Source organism: Aquarana catesbeiana, linkage group LG08 (genome assembly GCF_042186555.1).
Source record: "Aquarana catesbeiana isolate 2022-GZ linkage group LG08, ASM4218655v1, whole genome shotgun sequence".
Classification (NCBI taxonomy): domain Eukaryota; kingdom Metazoa; phylum Chordata; class Amphibia; order Anura; family Ranidae; genus Aquarana; species Aquarana catesbeiana.
This window is the reverse complement of record NC_133331.1, coordinates 75667259-75684888: the sequence shown is the minus strand read 5'-3', so window position 1 is coordinate 75684888 and position 17630 is coordinate 75667259. Positions and strand designations below refer to the sequence as shown.

Here is a 17630-nt window from a genome sequence, read left to right as displayed (position 1 = left end):
TCTATATTTATCGGGAAATTGCCAAAACCCCTTAGGGGGATAGAAGAATATAGGCCACTTGAACAGCTCTGTGAGGGGGAGCGTCAGAGGGGTCTGGTATCACAAGTTTATAAAATTCTAAGTGAGAAAGAGGAGTTAGAGGAGCCTCAGTATATTAAGGCTTGGGAAAGGGAATTAGGGTCACGTTGTGGTAAATCTACACTTATGAAAATTTTGAAGATGTTACACAAAACAGCAGTAGACAGTAAGAGGACCGAGATAAATTACAAATGCCTGGCAAGGTGGTATGCCACCCCAGACAAACTGAATAAGTTTGACCTGGGGAAATCAGAGGAATGCTGGAGAAAGTGTGGGGCGGCGGGGACGATGGCGCACATTTGGTGGGACTGTGCGGTCATCAAAACTTTCTGGAAAAAAATAATGGAATTGATCAAATCTATTACGGGTAAAACTGTGGTTGAAGACCCATGGGTATGTCTGTTTCATGGTACAGAGGAGCCAGTTAAGCAATATCTAAACTCCGCAGTACCCATACTGTTGGACTTGGCAAAGAGACAGATTGCAAAGAACTGGCTGGAACCAGATAGTCCAAATATTTGTGATTGGCTCTTTTGTATAAATGAGATATACAACATGGAGGGAGTGGACGGTGGGGGACTGGATTCAGAGGTGGGGGAAACCCGGGGTGATAAATGGTCAGGATGGCGGATTTATAAACGTTCCTGGAGCTATCTGGAAGAGGTGACAAGGTGGGAATGACTTTGAGGGGATCTCGGACTGGCTAGGTAGAACAGTTATACTCCAACCTGCAGAGGGGTGAGGGTGGGGTGGAGGGGTTAAGGGGAGGGGTGGGGAGGGCGGAAATTTGAAGGGGTTTGTGTGGGAATGTTGTTATTAAAAACGAGATTTTAGTCTCTCTGTTGAGGAGAGCTGCATATGGTTGTAATTTTGTATTGGAAAATTTATATAAATAAATATTAAAAAAAAAAAAGAACACAAAATATTAAGTAATATACTAAAAACTGTTAAATGTACAATAACGAGTAGTGTACAGTATATAGAAGTGTACATTTAAAAGTGTAATCACAACTGAGTATGAATCACTTTTAGCTCTCTCACTATTAGTTCTCTCATACATAGCTGTTTATGTGTTTTATTGTATAGATTTGTAGCCCTAACCCCCATAGGGGGTTGCAAGTGACTGCTGCACAGCTAGGCGCATAGCATCTTCAACTTGCATCCAGATACAGAAAACAATCCTTGAGCTTGTTTTTGTTGTTTTATTAGGGGACAACAACTTGGATGGGGATGGGAATTATGGGATGCCCAATTTGACAGTAACAAAGAACCAGGGACAACTTCCTCCCCAGTTAGGCTGCTTTCACAGTTTTAGCGTTGTTTTAGCGACACTTTACCGTCGTTTTAGCGGTGCTTTTCGGCCGCTACTGGGACGCCTTTAACCCCTGCTAGCGGCCAAAGAAGGGGTTAAAAGCACCCGTGTAGCGTCGCTTTGGAAGCGCTTTTCAGGTGCTTCGGAAGCGTTGCCCATTCATTCCAATGGGCAGGGGCGGTGTAGGAGCGCTGTATACAGCACTCCTACCTTGCCCCAAAGATGCAGCTTGCAGGACTTTTTTTTTCTGTCCCGCAAGCGCACCAGCCCAGTGTGAAAGCACTCAGACTTTCACACTGGGGAGGCAGGGGAGGCAGTTTTTAGGAGCTTTACAGGTGCTATTTTTAGCACTAAAACGTCTGAAAATTGGCTTCAGTGTGAAAAGTAGCTTTACAGCTTCCACTTGATCCTCCTGCACAATAACACGATCCTTTGCACAGCTCCGCTGGGTTCACTCCTGTTAGGAACTAACAGTCGTTTGTTAGCATAGCAACAGCCCCAAACAGGCTAGGAACTCTTAGTCCCTTAGAAAAGTAGCACATATGGAGTGAACTGCAATCTGAAACACCTTCAGCTCCCCTGTAGACACTGGTCCCAGCTCTACTTCTTGCAGGAAATCCTAGCCCACCTGGCTGCCACTTCACCAGCCCACCTGGCTGCTTCTTCTTCCCAGTCTACCCGACTGACACACTGCACCAATCCACCCGACTGACACTCTGGAGATTTCCCAGGGCAAGGCTGAAGACTTAAGCACACTGCTGTCTTTAAGAGAGACCTGCTACATGTGACAGTCTCTCCCCTTGTCTGTCCCTGCACCGTACTAATCTACTCACTCTGCCCTTCCTTGCTCCTTCTGCCTCTCTGGAAAAGCCTCTTTCCAATTGCCTCCTGTGGTAAGATCCTTCCATGCCAGCCACCTGAGCTCTGACCCAAGGTAAAGCCCAGGGCGTGCTGACGTGCTGATGTGCTGCAGATTCCGTCTCGGACGGGTGTTCGCTTTTTAGCTGGCCGGCTAATTTTCTGTTGTTATATGACCTACTTAATGTAAGTGCATTTTTAAATCTACCTTTTAATAAACCTAAGCAGGATTACACTATGTTGCCCTTTCTTTCTTTCACATACCCCCTGTGAGAACCAAGTATAACTGGAGGAGGTACCTCCTCATATGAATGTTCCCTGGGACCTGACTGACAGTATACTCATCCATAGCTGAAGGGGTGCGGTGCCGTTTCATCTACAAAGGCCCCGACCGGGTTAAGGTCGCAAGCTTATATTAGCTTGCCTTCTGGTAAGCGCACAATTTTATCAGTCTGTCACATTGGTGCGGTGAAGGTCTCATTTATCCAACTGTACTTTATTTGGCAACCGGGATTGATATCCTATCTCCCCTCATCATTCCATTTCCTCTGTTGGGACTCATATCTGGACTGTTTTTTCGTTTACTGTTTTTGGGACTAATCTTCATGTGATTAATTCCTTATTCACATATTTGATATATTTTATCAACACTTAAATAGGTAGTTTTCACTTTAAATACCTGCTCATATGTCTGGTGTGCTATACTGGAATTTATTGAGATTAAAGTAAAAACAATGGCCCCTGTAAGACAATCTAAACAAGTACCAAATCAAGTTACTATGGGATGCACAAACCTCATAAAGTAATCAATCTTCCCTTCACTTTGCTTATTGAGCCAAATCCTCTTTTATTTGTATGTCATGTGTCCCCCTCCCAGACACTGCAGCACACAGTGGGAGATTTTCAGCAACAGAGGCAGTGCTGTCAATCCTGAAAGCAGTGAGCAGGACTAGGTGTGGTCAGGTGCTGACTGACAAGCTACAGATTTTTGAATTAGCATTGAGAATGTTGATAGTCATGCCTCCAAGCAACATCTTCTTAAAAATAAAGAGGGAGATAGAACTCTCTCTAATAATATGGGATTTTGAAGGGGAGATAATGTGTCTGTTAACAGACACATTTTCTCCCCTTCAAAATCCCATATTATAAGAGAGAGTTCTATCTCCCTATTTATTTTTTGGTCTGTTATTTAGGGATTGAGAGTTCTGTCTCTGTTTCTTCCTGCAAACAAGTCCAACCATTTACTTTCTTGATCGCAACATCTTCTTATTTCACTGTAAAGAAAGCAGGCACAGACTACTAAGAGTGGTGAATCTGCTCTGAGGGCCGGTTCACACCAGATTGCGGTGCGGGAAACCCACGTTCCGTGTGCATTTTTTCTTTACCACATTTAAAATGCACTGCAGTTGCGATCTGCAGCGTGTGTCAATAAAAAGTTGATGACACACCAAATGCAGGTACAAAAGTACTCATTACAGTGAATTTGCAAAAGAAGTGCACAGGTGTCACCATGCTTGTCTGTACCAGGAAGTGTTTGAATCGATTCCCGGGAATGGCATTTTGTTTTAAGCGCTTACCAATTTTAGTCTTGTGTGTAGTGTATCTACTTTTGACTCCTATTAAGGTTTTATACAGTTTCACACTATGTGAGTTTTCCTGCTTTTATTTTATGATACCATTTGGGGACCATTGGATGGTATTATAATCCAATTCACATTGGAGAATGGGGGATTAAAGATTTAATCCACTTGCTTATTTGACTCTATAATAGGCGCCCAAAGGTTCCGGTAAAAGTCCTCCTAATTTAAGGTGACGATGCACCTGGGTGATGCAAGCATTGGATCACACAAGATTTTTATCAGCATAGTGGTGGATTTTTGGACACAATTGGGCATATGCAGTATCTCACAAAAGTGAGTATGACTCTCACATTTTTGTAAATATTTTTTTATATCTTTTCATGTGACAACACTGAAGAAATTACACTTTGCTACAATGTAACGTAGTGAATGTACAGCTTGTATAACAGTGTAAATTTGCTGTCCCCTCAAAATAACTCAGCACACAGCCATTAATGTCTAAACCACTGGCAACAAAAGTGAGTACACCCTAAGTGAAAATGTCCAAATTGGGCCCAATTAGCCATTTTCCCTCCCCGGTATTATGTGACTCGCTATGCCCCGTACACACGGTCGGACTTTGTTCGGACATTCCGACAACAAAATCCTAGGATTTTTTCCGACGGATGTTGGCTAAAACTTGTTTTGCGTACACACGGTCGCACAAAGTTGTCGGAATTTCCGATCGCCAAGAACGCGGTGACGTCAACCACGTACGACGAGACTAGAAAAGGCCAGTTCAGAACCAAGCGCGGCACCCTATAGGCTCCTTTTGCTAATCTCGTGTTAGTAAAAGTTTGGTGAGAGACGATTCGCGCTTTTTCAGACTCGTGGTTTTCAGATCGTTTTCTGCTGTTCAGTTTGTGCTTGTGGGTTTGTATCTGCTCTTCAGTGCGTGCAAGCAAGTTCTGCGTGACTTTAATTAGTCATTGTGTTCTTGTTCGTTCGTTACTGTTTTTCAGGTCGCTCTTCACAGGCCTTGTTGTTCTTCAGTGCGTTCTGTTACTTCCTTCTGAGCAGCCGACCGTTTTCTAGCCATGTTGCGTATGCATGCTCCTCGTAGAGTTTGTGCTGTGCGGGGGCTTGGTGTTGTGGTCCTGACCTTGACACAAGTCCAGTCCATGAACAGGGTGGGGAGGAGTTCATGGACCAAGAATTGGTTGCTTCAGCGTGACCAGTTCTCTCATATGCCTTTGCTCCGTGAGATCCGTGAGAATAATCCTGATGATTTCAGGAACCTTCTCAGGATGACGGACCCCGTATTTCACCGTCTGCTGGCTTCGCTGACCCCCTATATCAGGAGGCAGGATACCTGCATGAGGCAAGCCATCACTCCGGAGCAGAGGCTCGTCGCTACCTTGCGGTACTTGGTGACAGGGAGAAGCCTGCAGGACTTGAAGTTCTCGACAGGCATCTCCCCCCAGGCTCTGGGTATCATCATCCCAGAGACCTGTTCTGCCATCATCCAGGTCCTGCAGAAGGAGTATATGAAGGTAACATTTTTATCCTTTAATATCACATTTTATTGTATTTAATGTTTGATAATATATTGTATTTCTTTCCTCATTCCCTAATTACCATGATTGGAATATGCTGTGAATGTCCCTTTTGTCCTCATGCATGCTGGATTTTTATGTAATTAATTTTTTAGGTCCTTCATACATATTTGCCTTCACTTACCTCCCCAGCATGCTCTACAGGCTCTATATTCACATCATGTAGTCACTTAACAATGTATTTTATCAGCTCCATAGTAGTGCTTTACCCCAAACACCCCCTAAAATGTTTTGAAATGTAATTTGTGCTTTAAATTCAGGCAGAGTGCCAGAGGCTTTTTTTTGTGGTGTCCCCAAATCATTTTTAGTAACCCTCCCTCCCCCCAACTGCTAAGTCAGCTGATCCCAATTCTCTATCTATCCTCAATCATCTATCTGCTGACTTTGCCAAACCCATACACACTACACCCATCTCTTTTCTGGTCAGATTTATGGATGAATTCCCCAAAGCATGTAGTGCAAGGGCCTGCCTGTATACTTTCCAATGGTAGTGTTTAAACTTCTTAGATCCTATTATTATCTTGATAGGTAATAGCAGAATGTCCAAATGTGCTCAAATGTGTACAGTGTGTATTTATATCTTTGTATTATGACACTTCTTACCTGTCCAGTGGGCTGCCAATAGTGTAACTAAGGAGGGGCTGTTCCAAGTAATACCCTGTATTTAGGCATTAATCTCTCAATGAAGTGAAGAGGGTTACCTGTCCAAGATTTCCCCACCCCCCATAATGTTAGAAATGGCCCATGAGAGGGGGGGAGGGGGAATATGATAGGTGTACCTTATACTTTGGTGTTGTTAAATTCCCCTTAAAAAATGCTATCTGGAGGTTGCCCCAGAATGTTTGTGCCTAATCTGCTTGCCATGTTTCTGAGCATAAATATTAATATTTATTTTTTTTCCTCAACAGTTTCCTTCCACGCCACAGGAATGGCAGACTGTGGCCTCCCACTTTGCCCAGCGGTGGGACTTTCCTAACTGCGGAGGGGCAATTGATGGGAAACACGTCCACATCATCCCACCACCCAACTCGGGGTTGTACTATTTCAACTATAAGGGGTTCAAAAGTATTGTGATGTTGGCGGTGGTGTCGGCTAATTACGACTTCTTGTATGTGGACGTGGGGAAGAATGGCCGGATGTCCGATGGTGGAGTCATCGCCCAGACGGAGTTCTACAGGCGCCTCCAGAATGGCAGCTTGGACTTGCCACCTCCAGAGGACAATGTGGAAGGACTCCCATTTGTGTTCGTTGCTGATGAAGCGTTTGCGCTGGGGGACCATCTTATGCGGCCATTCCCGATGAGGACCCTCACCCGGGAACAGAGGGTTTTTAATTACCGGCTGGCCAGAGCCCGAAGAGTGGTGGAGAACACATTTGGAATCCTGGCCAGCCGGTTCCGCCTATTTCTGACACCTATCCATATGGCGGAGTATAAACTTAATCATATAATCATGGTGTGCTGTATTCTCCATATCTTTTTACGGAAACATTCGGCCAACTATGCTGGCTCAGTTGGGCCTGAGGCCGGAGTGATACCTGAAACAACACTGACGGCGCCTGAAAGCGGGAATAGACTAGAAAGACCGTCAGGGGCGGGCGGAGTTACACGCATGCGCAGTGTGTATAAAGCGTAACACACGTGCGTAGTACGTAAGATCTGTGAGCGGACGAAGGAGCATTGGACGCGCTGATCGTAAGAACGAAGGTAAGAGCCAAACTTGTGCCTATACTGCTTCTAGATTGAGGCCTATATTGTAACAAGATTAGGAGAGTTTTGTCTGACATTAGGCTTTGTCTTGTGTTGTGTCTTGCAGTGAACATGGATATCTTATTAAAAGATAATGACTTCATGTCACTATTCACGGATATGTTAAGGGAGCTGCCATGTCTGTGGGAGATCAACAACCCAATTTACAAGAACCAAACAAAGAGGAAGGCAGCACTGGATAAATTGTTGGAAATTGTGAAGCAGGTGATCCCCACGGCAGACATCACATTTTTGAAGATCTTACTTGGTGGCCCGAGGAGCACATATGTAAGGGAGCGCCAGAAAGTCCAGGATTCGCAGAGATCCGGAGCAGCAGATGACATCTATGTCCCCTAGATGTTGTACTTTGACAGGCTGCATTTTCTGGCAGGCCAGACTGAACCCAGGTCATCACTCTCCAGTCTTCCTTCCACGCTTCCTTCCCCGCCGGCTGAGGCTTCTGAGGCCCAACCTGGGCCTTCCAGGCAACAACATATGGAGGAGCCCAGCTTGAGCCAGGTATAGCATTCCTCTAAATAGTTCAGGTTGTCCAATCAATGATGTTAACTAGATGTTAGTTTGGAGTACTAATTTATGATTGTGATTAATGATGCAAAAACTAAAACCATGTCCCTTTTTCATACACAGGGAAGTCGCAGCCAGGAGGTGGCCGGGCCGAGCCGGCTGCCTGATATGCCGGTCCCTCCACTCCCCCTGGAAAGAGAAAGTGGCAGGAGGAGGAGTGCCCTAGAGGAGGCTGCCATAGGCCTCTTTTGGAGGGCTACAGAGGCCCTGGGAGCACCACACACCGTGGAGGATGACTTCGCTGCCATCATTGCCTCTAAAATGCAGAGGATGGAGGAGGGACAACAACTCATGTGTGAGTCGCTCATATTGGAGGCTCTTAATAAAGGTATGAGGGGCCAAATTACATCTCAGACACACCTTTGCGAACTCACAGATGGTCCTCCTCCTCCTCCTGCAGGTCCTCCTCCTCCTTCTCCTCCAGGTCCTCCCAGTCCTCCTCCTCCTCCAACAGCACAGCCACAGCCCGGAATGAAGCGTGGAAGGAAGACCAGAAAGTGATGACCCTGGATCCAGTCTGGTCGGGCCAAAAGATGCAGCCTCTTGTGGTACCACAGCCTGGGGACACAGATGTCATCTGCTGCTTTCCGGATCTCTGCGACTTCTGGGCCAGACTGCCCTCCCTTACATATGGACTCCTCAGGCCACCAATTTTGATGTTCAAGAATTGATGTCTGCCCTGGGGGTCCCAGGCTTCGCTAATTTCTCCTGTTGATCCAGTGTTGCCTCCCTCTTTGTTTGGTTCTGAGCCCTTAATAAAGGATTTTTGTTTTGAATTATACTTGCCTATGTGTGTTTTACTTGAAAAAGGACAGTTTGTTTGTGAGGATTCAGGTACATATCAAAAATACAATGTGAAATTAACAAGGGACACCAACAACAAACAATCTCCTTGAGATTAAATAATAAAAGATATCAATGGTGTTGTGGTAACTTGACACACAAAACACACACAAAAATAGTCTGGAGTAAAAATAAAAATAACATTAAACAAAGATCAGCCTTGGAAAAAATACAAACATAAAATCTAAACCAAAAATGGCTTTAAAGCCAAAAAAAAAAAAAAACATAAAAAAAAACATTGTGTCAGATGTGACAAATAACAATATATTAAGGGAATCCCAAGAAAAAAACAAAAAAATAAGTTTGTGAGAAGTGTGTGTGAATATGAGCAGCAAAACTACTTAATTCTTGTCACATTATAAAGAAGAAGAAAGTGCGCTGTATTAAACCATTTTTAACATTGCACCGTGACGAAAGTGCTGTATCCATTGCGAACGCTAATTTTACCAGACCGAGCTTTTCCGTGTCGAAATTTCTTCTGAGCATGCGTGGCACTTTGTGCGTTGGAACAGGCCACACACGGTCGGAATTGACACGATCGGATTTTGTTGTCGGAAAATTTTATCTCCTGCTCTCAAACTTTGTGTGTCGGAAAATCCGATGGAAAATGTACGATGGAGCCCACACACGGTCGGAATTTCCGACAACACGCTCCGATCAGACATTTTCCATCGGAAAATTTGACCGTGTGTACGGGGCATTAGTGTTACAAGATCTATGGTGTGAATGGGGAGCAGGTTTGAAATTTGGTGTTATCGCTCTCACTCTTTCATACTGGCCAATGGAAGTTCAACATGGCACCTCATGTCAAAGAACTCTCTGAGGATCTGAAAAAAATAATTGTTGCTCTACATAAAGATGGCCTAGGCTATAAGAAGATTGCCAATACCCTGAAACTGAGCTGCACAGGGCCGATCCTAGGGTCACAGACGCCTGGGTGCAGAAATATTTCTGGCGCCCTCACATGGGCGTGGTTATCTTACTAACTCCTCCCCTTTACAAATGTTTCTATGGCAACGACTCAAACACAGAGATGCGCCCCTAAGGAGTCTTCGCTACCCTGGGATCCTCCCATGATCTCTTAAGAATAAACAAAATACAGAAAGAGAAGCGAAGTACTCTAATGGGACCTGGAGGAGGAGTCTCTCTAATGTACACAGAGCCATCAGACATACTACAATAGATGGTCAGAGACTACAGACAGGATACAATAGATGGCCATAGACTGCAGACAGGATACAATAGATGGTCAGAGACTGGAGACATGATACAATAGATGGTCAGAGACTGCAGACATGATACTATGGATGGTCAGAGACTGCAGATATGATATAATAGATGGCCAGAGACTGCAGATATGACTGCAGACAGAGCCACCAGACATACTACAATAGATGGTCAGAGACTGCAGACAGGATACAATAGATGGCCATAGACTGCAGACAGGATACAATAGATGGTCAGAGACTGCAGACATGATACAATAGATGGTCAGAGACTGCAGACATGATACTATGGATGGTCAGAGACTGCAGATATGATATAATAGATGGCCAGAGACTGCAGACATGATATAATAGATGGCCAGAGACTGCAGACATGATACAATAGATGGCCAGAGACTGCAGACATGATACAATAGATGGTCAGAGACTGCAGACATGATACAATAGCTGGTCAGAGACTGCAGACATGATACAATGGATGGCCAGAGACTGCAGACATGATACAATGGATGGTCAGAGACTGCAGACATGATACAATGGATGGTCAGAGACTGCAGACATGATACAATAGATGGCCAGAGACTGCAGACATGATACAATGGATGGTCAGAGACTGCAGACATGATACAATGGATGGTTAGAGACTGCAGACATGATACAATGGATGGTCAGAGACTGCAGACATGATACAATAGATGGCCAGAGACTGCAGACATGATACAATGGATGGTCAGAGACTGCAGACATGATACAATGGATGGTCAGAGACTGCAGACATGATACAATAGATGGCCAGAGACTGCAGACATGATACAATGGATGGTCAGAGACTGCAGACATGATACAATAGATGGTCAGAGACTGCAGACATGATACAGGAGATGGTCAGAGACTGCAGACATGATACAGGAGATGGTCAAAGATTGCAGACATGATACAAGAGTTCAATGTAGCCTCATTAGTGCCCACCAATTGCAGCCTTATCGGTGCCCACCAATTGCAGCCTACCAGTGCCCACCAATTGTAGCCTACCAGTGCCCATCAAATGCAGCCTCACCAGTGCCCATCAATTGCAGCCTACCAGTGCCCACTAATTGTAGCCTACCTGTTCCCACCAAATGTAGCCTTGAAGGCAGGAAGGAAGGATCACTATGGAAGAAAGGAAGGAGGAATCACTATGGTACATGGAAGGCAGGAAGGAAGGATCACTATGGCACATGGTAGAAAGGAAGGAGGGATCACTATGGTACATGGAAGGCAGGAAGGAGGGATAACTATGGTACATGGAAGAAAGAAAGGGGGGGTCACTATGGTAAATGGAAGAAAGGAAGGAGGGATCACTATGGTACATGGAAGAAAGGAAGGAGGGATCACTATGGTACATGGAAGACAGGAAGGAAGAGTCCCTATGGTACATGGAAGAAAGGAAGGAGGGATCACTATGGTGCATGGAAGGAGGGGTCACTATGGTACATGGAAGGATCACTTTGGTACATGGAAGAAAGGAGGGATCACTATGGTATATGGAAGAAAGGAAGGGGGAACACTATGCTTTATCGAAGGCAGGAAGGAAGAAACACTATGGTACCCAGAAGGCAGGAAGGATTACTATTGTACATGGAAGGCAGGAAAGAGGGATCACTATGGCACATGGAAGGCAGGAAGGAAGGACCACTATGGCACACAGAAGGCAGGAAGGATCACTATGACACCTGGAAGGCAGGAAGGATTACTATGGTACATGGAATGCAGGAAAGAGGGATCACTATGGCACATGGAAGGCAGGAAGGAAGGATCACTATGGCACACAGAAGGCAGGAAGGATCACCATGACACCTGGAAGGCAGGAAGGATTACTATGGTACATGGAAGGCAGGAAAGAGGGATCACTATAGCACATGGAAGGCAGGAAGGAAGGACCACTATGGCACACAGAAGGCAGGAAGGATCACTATGGTACATGGAAGAAAGGAAAGAGGACTCATTATGGTACATGGAAGGCAGGAAGGATCACTATGATACATGGAAGAAAGGAAGGAGGGATCACTATAGTACATAGAAGGCAGGAAGGATCACAATGGTACATGGAAGGATCACTATGGCACATAGAAGGCAGGAAGGATTACTATGGTACACGGAAGGCAGGAAAGAGGGATCACTATGGCACATGGAAGGCAGGAAGGAAGGACCACTATGGCACACAGAAGGCAGGAAGGATCACTATGGTACATGGAAGAAAGGAAAGAGGACTCATTATGGTACATGGAAGGCAGGAAGGATCACTATGATACATGGAAGAAAGGAAGGAGGGATCACTATGGTACATAGAAGGCAGGAAGGATCACAATGGTACATGAAAGGATCACTATGGCACATAGAAGGCAGGAAGGATTACTATGGTACATGGAAGGCAGGAAAGAGGGATCACTATGGCACATGGAAGGCAGGAAGTAAGAACCTCTATGGCACACAGAAGGCAGGAAGTTTCACTATGACATCTGGAAGGCAGGAAGGATTACTATGGTACATGGAAGGTAGGAAAGAAGGATCACTATGGCACATGAAAGGCAGGAAGGAAGGACCACTATGGCACACAGAAGGCAGGAAGGATCACTATGACACCTGGAAGGCAGAAAGAATTACTATGGTACATGGAAGGCAGGAAAGAGGGATCACTGTGGCACATGGAAGGCAGGAAGGAAGAACCACTATGATATATGGAAGGCAGGAAGGATCACTATGATACATGGAAGGCTGGAAGACTGACACATGGAATGCTATGGGACATGGAAGGCTGGAAGACTATGGGACATGGAAGGCTATGGCACATGGAAGGCTGGAAGGCTATGGAACATGAAAGGCTGGAAGGCTATGGAACATGGAAGGCTGGAAGGCTATGGAACATGGAAGGCTATGGAACATGGAAGGCTATGGCACATGGAAGGCTGGAAGACTATGGAACATGAAAGGCTGGAAGGCTATGGAACATGAAAGGCTGGAAGGCTATGGAACATGGAAGGCTATGGAACATGAAAGGCTGGAAGGCTATGGAACATGGAAGGCTATGGAACATGAAAGGCTGGAAGGCTATGGAACATGGAAGGCTATGGCACATGGAAGACTATACATGGAAGCTTGGAACACTATGGCACATTTAGAAAAAAGAGAGAGGGGAGAGATCACTCACCCAGGCTGCACTGTCTTCAGAGGCACAGGCACTCAGGCAGCGACATCAGGCAGGATCGCTGGCTCACTGGCTGATTTGAAACCTCCCGCCCACACTCCTTTCCCAGGCACAGATTGGCTGCATGAAGGGGTTGTGGGTGGGCACAGGGGGGACATGGGGAGGAGGTGGGGCAGACCTAGCCTACCTCCTCCTCGTACTGAATATACAGCGGGCGCCGGGCGAGGGATGTGCAGCGGGCGGGGAGCGCCGGTGGGAATATGCTATATGCACACTGCCGTTGGGCGGGGATTCGGGGAATATGCTATCTGAACACTCCCCGTGGGGCAGGGAATATGCTAATTTATACACAGTGCCGCGGGCGCACCGGGGGGGCAGGGAATATGCACACTGCTGCGGGCGCGAGACAGCACACTCGGGACGGGACTGACGATACCCTGGCACTTTGGCGCCCCCCGCTCTGCGGCACTGGGGTGGAGTGCACCCCGTGCACCCGCCCAGGACCGGCCCTGGAGCTGCAGCACGGTGGCTAAGACCATACAGTGGTTTAACAGGACAAGTTCCACTCAGAACAGGCCTCGCCATGGTCAACCAAGGAAGTGGAGTGCACATGCTAAGCGTCATATCCAGAGGTTGTCTTTGGGAAATAGACATATGAGTGCTGTCAGCATTGCTGCAGAGGTTGAAGGTGGGAAGTCAGCCTGTCAGTGCTCAGACCATATGTCGCACACTGCATCAATATGGTCTGCATGGCTGTCATCCCAGAAGGAAGCCTCTTCTAAAGATGATGCACAAAAAAGCCCGCAAACAGTTCGCTGAAGACAAGCAGACTAAGGACATGCATTACTGAAACCATGTCCTGTGGTCTGATGAGACCCAGGATAAAATTATTTGGTTCAGATGGTGTCAAGTGTGTGTGGCGGCAACCATGTGAGGAGTACAAAGACAAGTGTGTTTTGCCTACAGTCAAGCATGGTGGTGGGAGTGTCATGGTCTGGGGCTGCATGAGTGCTGCCGGCACTGGGGAGCTACAGTTCATTGAGGGAACCATGAATGCCAACATGTACTGTGACATACTGAAGCAGAGCATGATCCCCTTCCTTCGGAGACTGGGCCGCGGGACAGTATTCCAACATGATAATGACCCCAAACACACCTCCAAGAGGACCACTGCCTTGCTAAAGAAGCTGAGGGTAAAGGTGATGGATTGGCCAAGCATTGCTCCAGACCTAAACCCTATTGAGCATCTGTGGGGCATGCTCAAACGGAAGATGGAGGAGCACAAGGTCTCTAACATCCACCAGCTCAGTGATGTCATCATGGAGGAGTGGAAGAGGACTCCAGGGGCAACCTGTGAAGCTCTGGTGAACTCCATGCCCAAGAGGGTTAAGGCAGTGCTGAAAAATAATGGTGGCCAATGCCATGCAAAATTGAGATCTGCCAGCGCAATTTCTATTATGTTTAAAAGTAGTGCATGCAAAAAGGAATGGGCTGAAATTGCAACTGTGCGACTCCTGGTGCAGCCCTAAATTCAGGAGCAGTGCAGCATTGTTGCCACACCATCACAGGAAGCTGCATTGGGTGGAGGCTTGTTAAGTATTTTAAGGCTTTGCAGTGGGACTAATAAAAAACTGTACATGCAGAAGTTTAAAATTAAGTGCTGCAGCGTGTTTCTTTAAAGTAGTAGTAAAACCCAGTTGCTGGAAAAAAAAATTCCCTGCAAGGCAATGTCATAATGTGCTAGTATGCATCGCATACTAGCACATTATGAAAGACTCACATTAGAACGAAGCCCTCCAGTGCCACGCTGTCATCGCTGAGAGGGCTGACATCTTCCCCCCGTCTTCCTTCCGGGTTCATGTCCTCTGGCTACGTGAGTGGCTGGGGGCGCGATGACGTCACTCCCGTTCATGCGCCTTGGAGCCGCCATTTACGGAATGGGTTCTGAAGGTCTGGTACTGTATTCTGGACCTTCAGAGCACATGCATCGGTAACGTCACAGGCTGCATGCACTCAGAATATCTCCTAAATGGTGCAAGTTTGGGAGAGACTCACAGTACCTACAGGTAAGCCTTACTATAGGCTTGCTTGTAGGTACAAGTGGTAGTACAGAGTTTACTATGACTTTAAAGGCAAGGTCATATATCTAATACAATGTCGTGGTTCTATATATTTTCAATTTTTGATATTAAATATTAAGAAAACATGGCTGGATTGGGAGTAGGAGAACTGGATTATAATCATGTCCTGTTGTCTAATTATGCTGTGAGGCGCAATGATGATATGCAAGATTATGTATGGGATTGGTCATTTTATGTCTGTATAGAGAGAAGTGCTACTATACCCATGTGTAGTGGTCAGGTCGTGTTGGGATGTACAGTCTTGTCTGAGTGTGGAAGATCATTATGAATTTTGAATGCAACTCACCATATTCAGCCACAGCAAAGTATTTGCTATATTCACCATCTATGTAAATTCTGTATTGTCCAAGTTTTAGTTCTTTTGACAAATGAAAAGTAAAATCAGCAAATCCGTGATCGGGAGTGACATCAAGCCACTGTCCAATGCGGTTATTATTTGGATCCTGTGAAAAACAGATGACATGTTTGAAGAGGTTTAACCCTTTTGCTGCCAGTGCCGTTTTGCTGTTTCTTGCACAGAAGCTTAAAAAACATTTTGCCCTGAAGATTACATAAAACCCACCAAATATTATATATTTTCTGAAAACGGACACCCTAGAAAATAAAATAGTGTTCAATATTTTTTTTATTGTTGTTATTGTAAAACTTATCACAAAGTATACTTAGTTAGATACAAAAAAAAAAACAAACAAAAACAATGTATACATTCAAAATTGGACATCCAAAAATTGTCCGTTCGAAGTCATAACAGATACAGTTCCAATGTTTTATGTCACACGATATTACCGCAGAGGTCTAGGTAATGCTTAAATAACCACTTCACCCCCGGAAGAATTTACCCCCTTCCTGACCAGGCCATTTTTTGCAATACGGCACTGCTTCGCTTTAACTGACGATTGCGCAGTCGTGTGATGTTGTACCCAAACAAAATGTATGCCCTTTTTTTCCCCACAAATAGAGCTTTCTTTTGGTGGTATTTGATCACCTCTGCAGTTTTTATGTTTTGCGCTATGAACAAATAAAAAAATTAAGACCCCTTTCACACTGGGGCACGGGCCACGTTAGCGGTAAATCGTTACTAGTTTTAGCGGCGCCTTACTGCTTTTTAAGCTGCGCTTTTCGGCCACTAGTGGGGCGCTTTTAACCCCCACTAACGGCCAAAGAAAGGTTTAAAAGCGCCTGTGTTGCGGTGCTGCCAAATCGCTTTGCAGGCGCTTCGGCAGCGCTGCCAATTCATTTCAATGGGCAGGGGCGGGTTAGGAGCAGTGTATACACCGCTCCCGCACCGCCCCAAAGATGCTGCTTGCAGGACTTTTTCTAACGTCCTGCAAGTGCACCACCCCAGTGTGAAAGCACTCAGGCTCTCACACTGGGGAGGCATGAGAGGCGTTTTTCATGGGCTTTACAGGCGCTATTTTTAGCGCTAAAACACCAGAAAAGCGGCTTTAGTGTGAAAGGTATCTAAATGTATTTTTGATAGAAAACAAGGTATTATGGAAGACGGGAAGAAAAAATACATTTTTGGATTCATCCACACTGAATGCTATGAGGTCCCATCACCCATGAACTTGAGACCTACAAAAAGCTAATTGGTGATTTTTCTTTTTTTCATCATGTTTTATTGGGTTTTTTGAAGTACACATTTCGCGTTACATGTGAAAGCTTAACTGATGTTCCAACTGGAGTACAGCATTGGGTAATATAGAAGACAACTCTTAACATTGGTATATAGAAGAAATACAAATAATTTCAAAACATAGACGTATAGGTGTATCTTCATCTGGGGGTAGCGGTGAAGACTTCAGAGGAAGAGGGGGAAATGGAGGGGGGGTTAGGGAGGGAAAGGAGGAAGTGGGGACAGAGGGAGGTACCAGCAATTAACTTAGAAGAGTACATTTCAATAGTCAACATAAGTCCTCACACTTGTACAGTACAGCTGGGGTGGGATAGCCAGGAGGACCATTTGCAAAGGAATTTGTTCATGGCTAGGTTTTTCCTGGCTACAGTTTTTTCCATTTCACACTGGTAGTTAAAGATAGCTAGTGTTGACTTTAGGGATGGGGGTTCGGTATTGTCTCTGAATCTGGGAGGGAATTTTTCTATGCCCAAATGGAGTAAAGCTAGTGATGGGGAGGGTTCTGTAGGGCTTTGTGTTATGGAGGAAATTAGGGAGAACACTTGCCTCCAAAAGGAGCTAAGGGATCTGCAAAACCAGAGGAGGTGTGCAATTGTGCCAATACTGCCGCAAGTTCTCCAACAAGTAGGGGGTGAGTTAGTGTATATTTTTGACAATCTGTAGGGTGTTAGATACCATCTGTGTAGGGTTTTTTGATAATTTCCCCAGTGATTGGAGCAATGGGATGCCGAGAGGGTGTATTTGAAGGCTTTCTGCCACATGGGCAGGATTGTAGTGAGGTTCTGTTTTCCATTTTGATAGTGTGTTAATTTGGGTGAGGGAGCATTGGTCCATTAACGCTGTAT

The 17630-nt window shown here is 45.5% G+C and overlaps 1 protein-coding gene across 1 annotated transcript in view; it reads right to left on the bottom strand.

The window, feature by feature from the left end:
* The window catches only part of LOC141105853 (alpha-2-macroglobulin-like), a 368197-nt gene that overhangs the window by 312687 nt on the left and 37880 nt on the right, over positions 1–17630 (bottom strand). The window contains exon 6 of the mRNA XM_073595997.1: positions 15436–15592. Coding sequence (XP_073452098.1) covers positions 15436–15592 — 157 coding nt within the window. The remainder of the gene's footprint in view (positions 1–15435; positions 15593–17630) is intronic.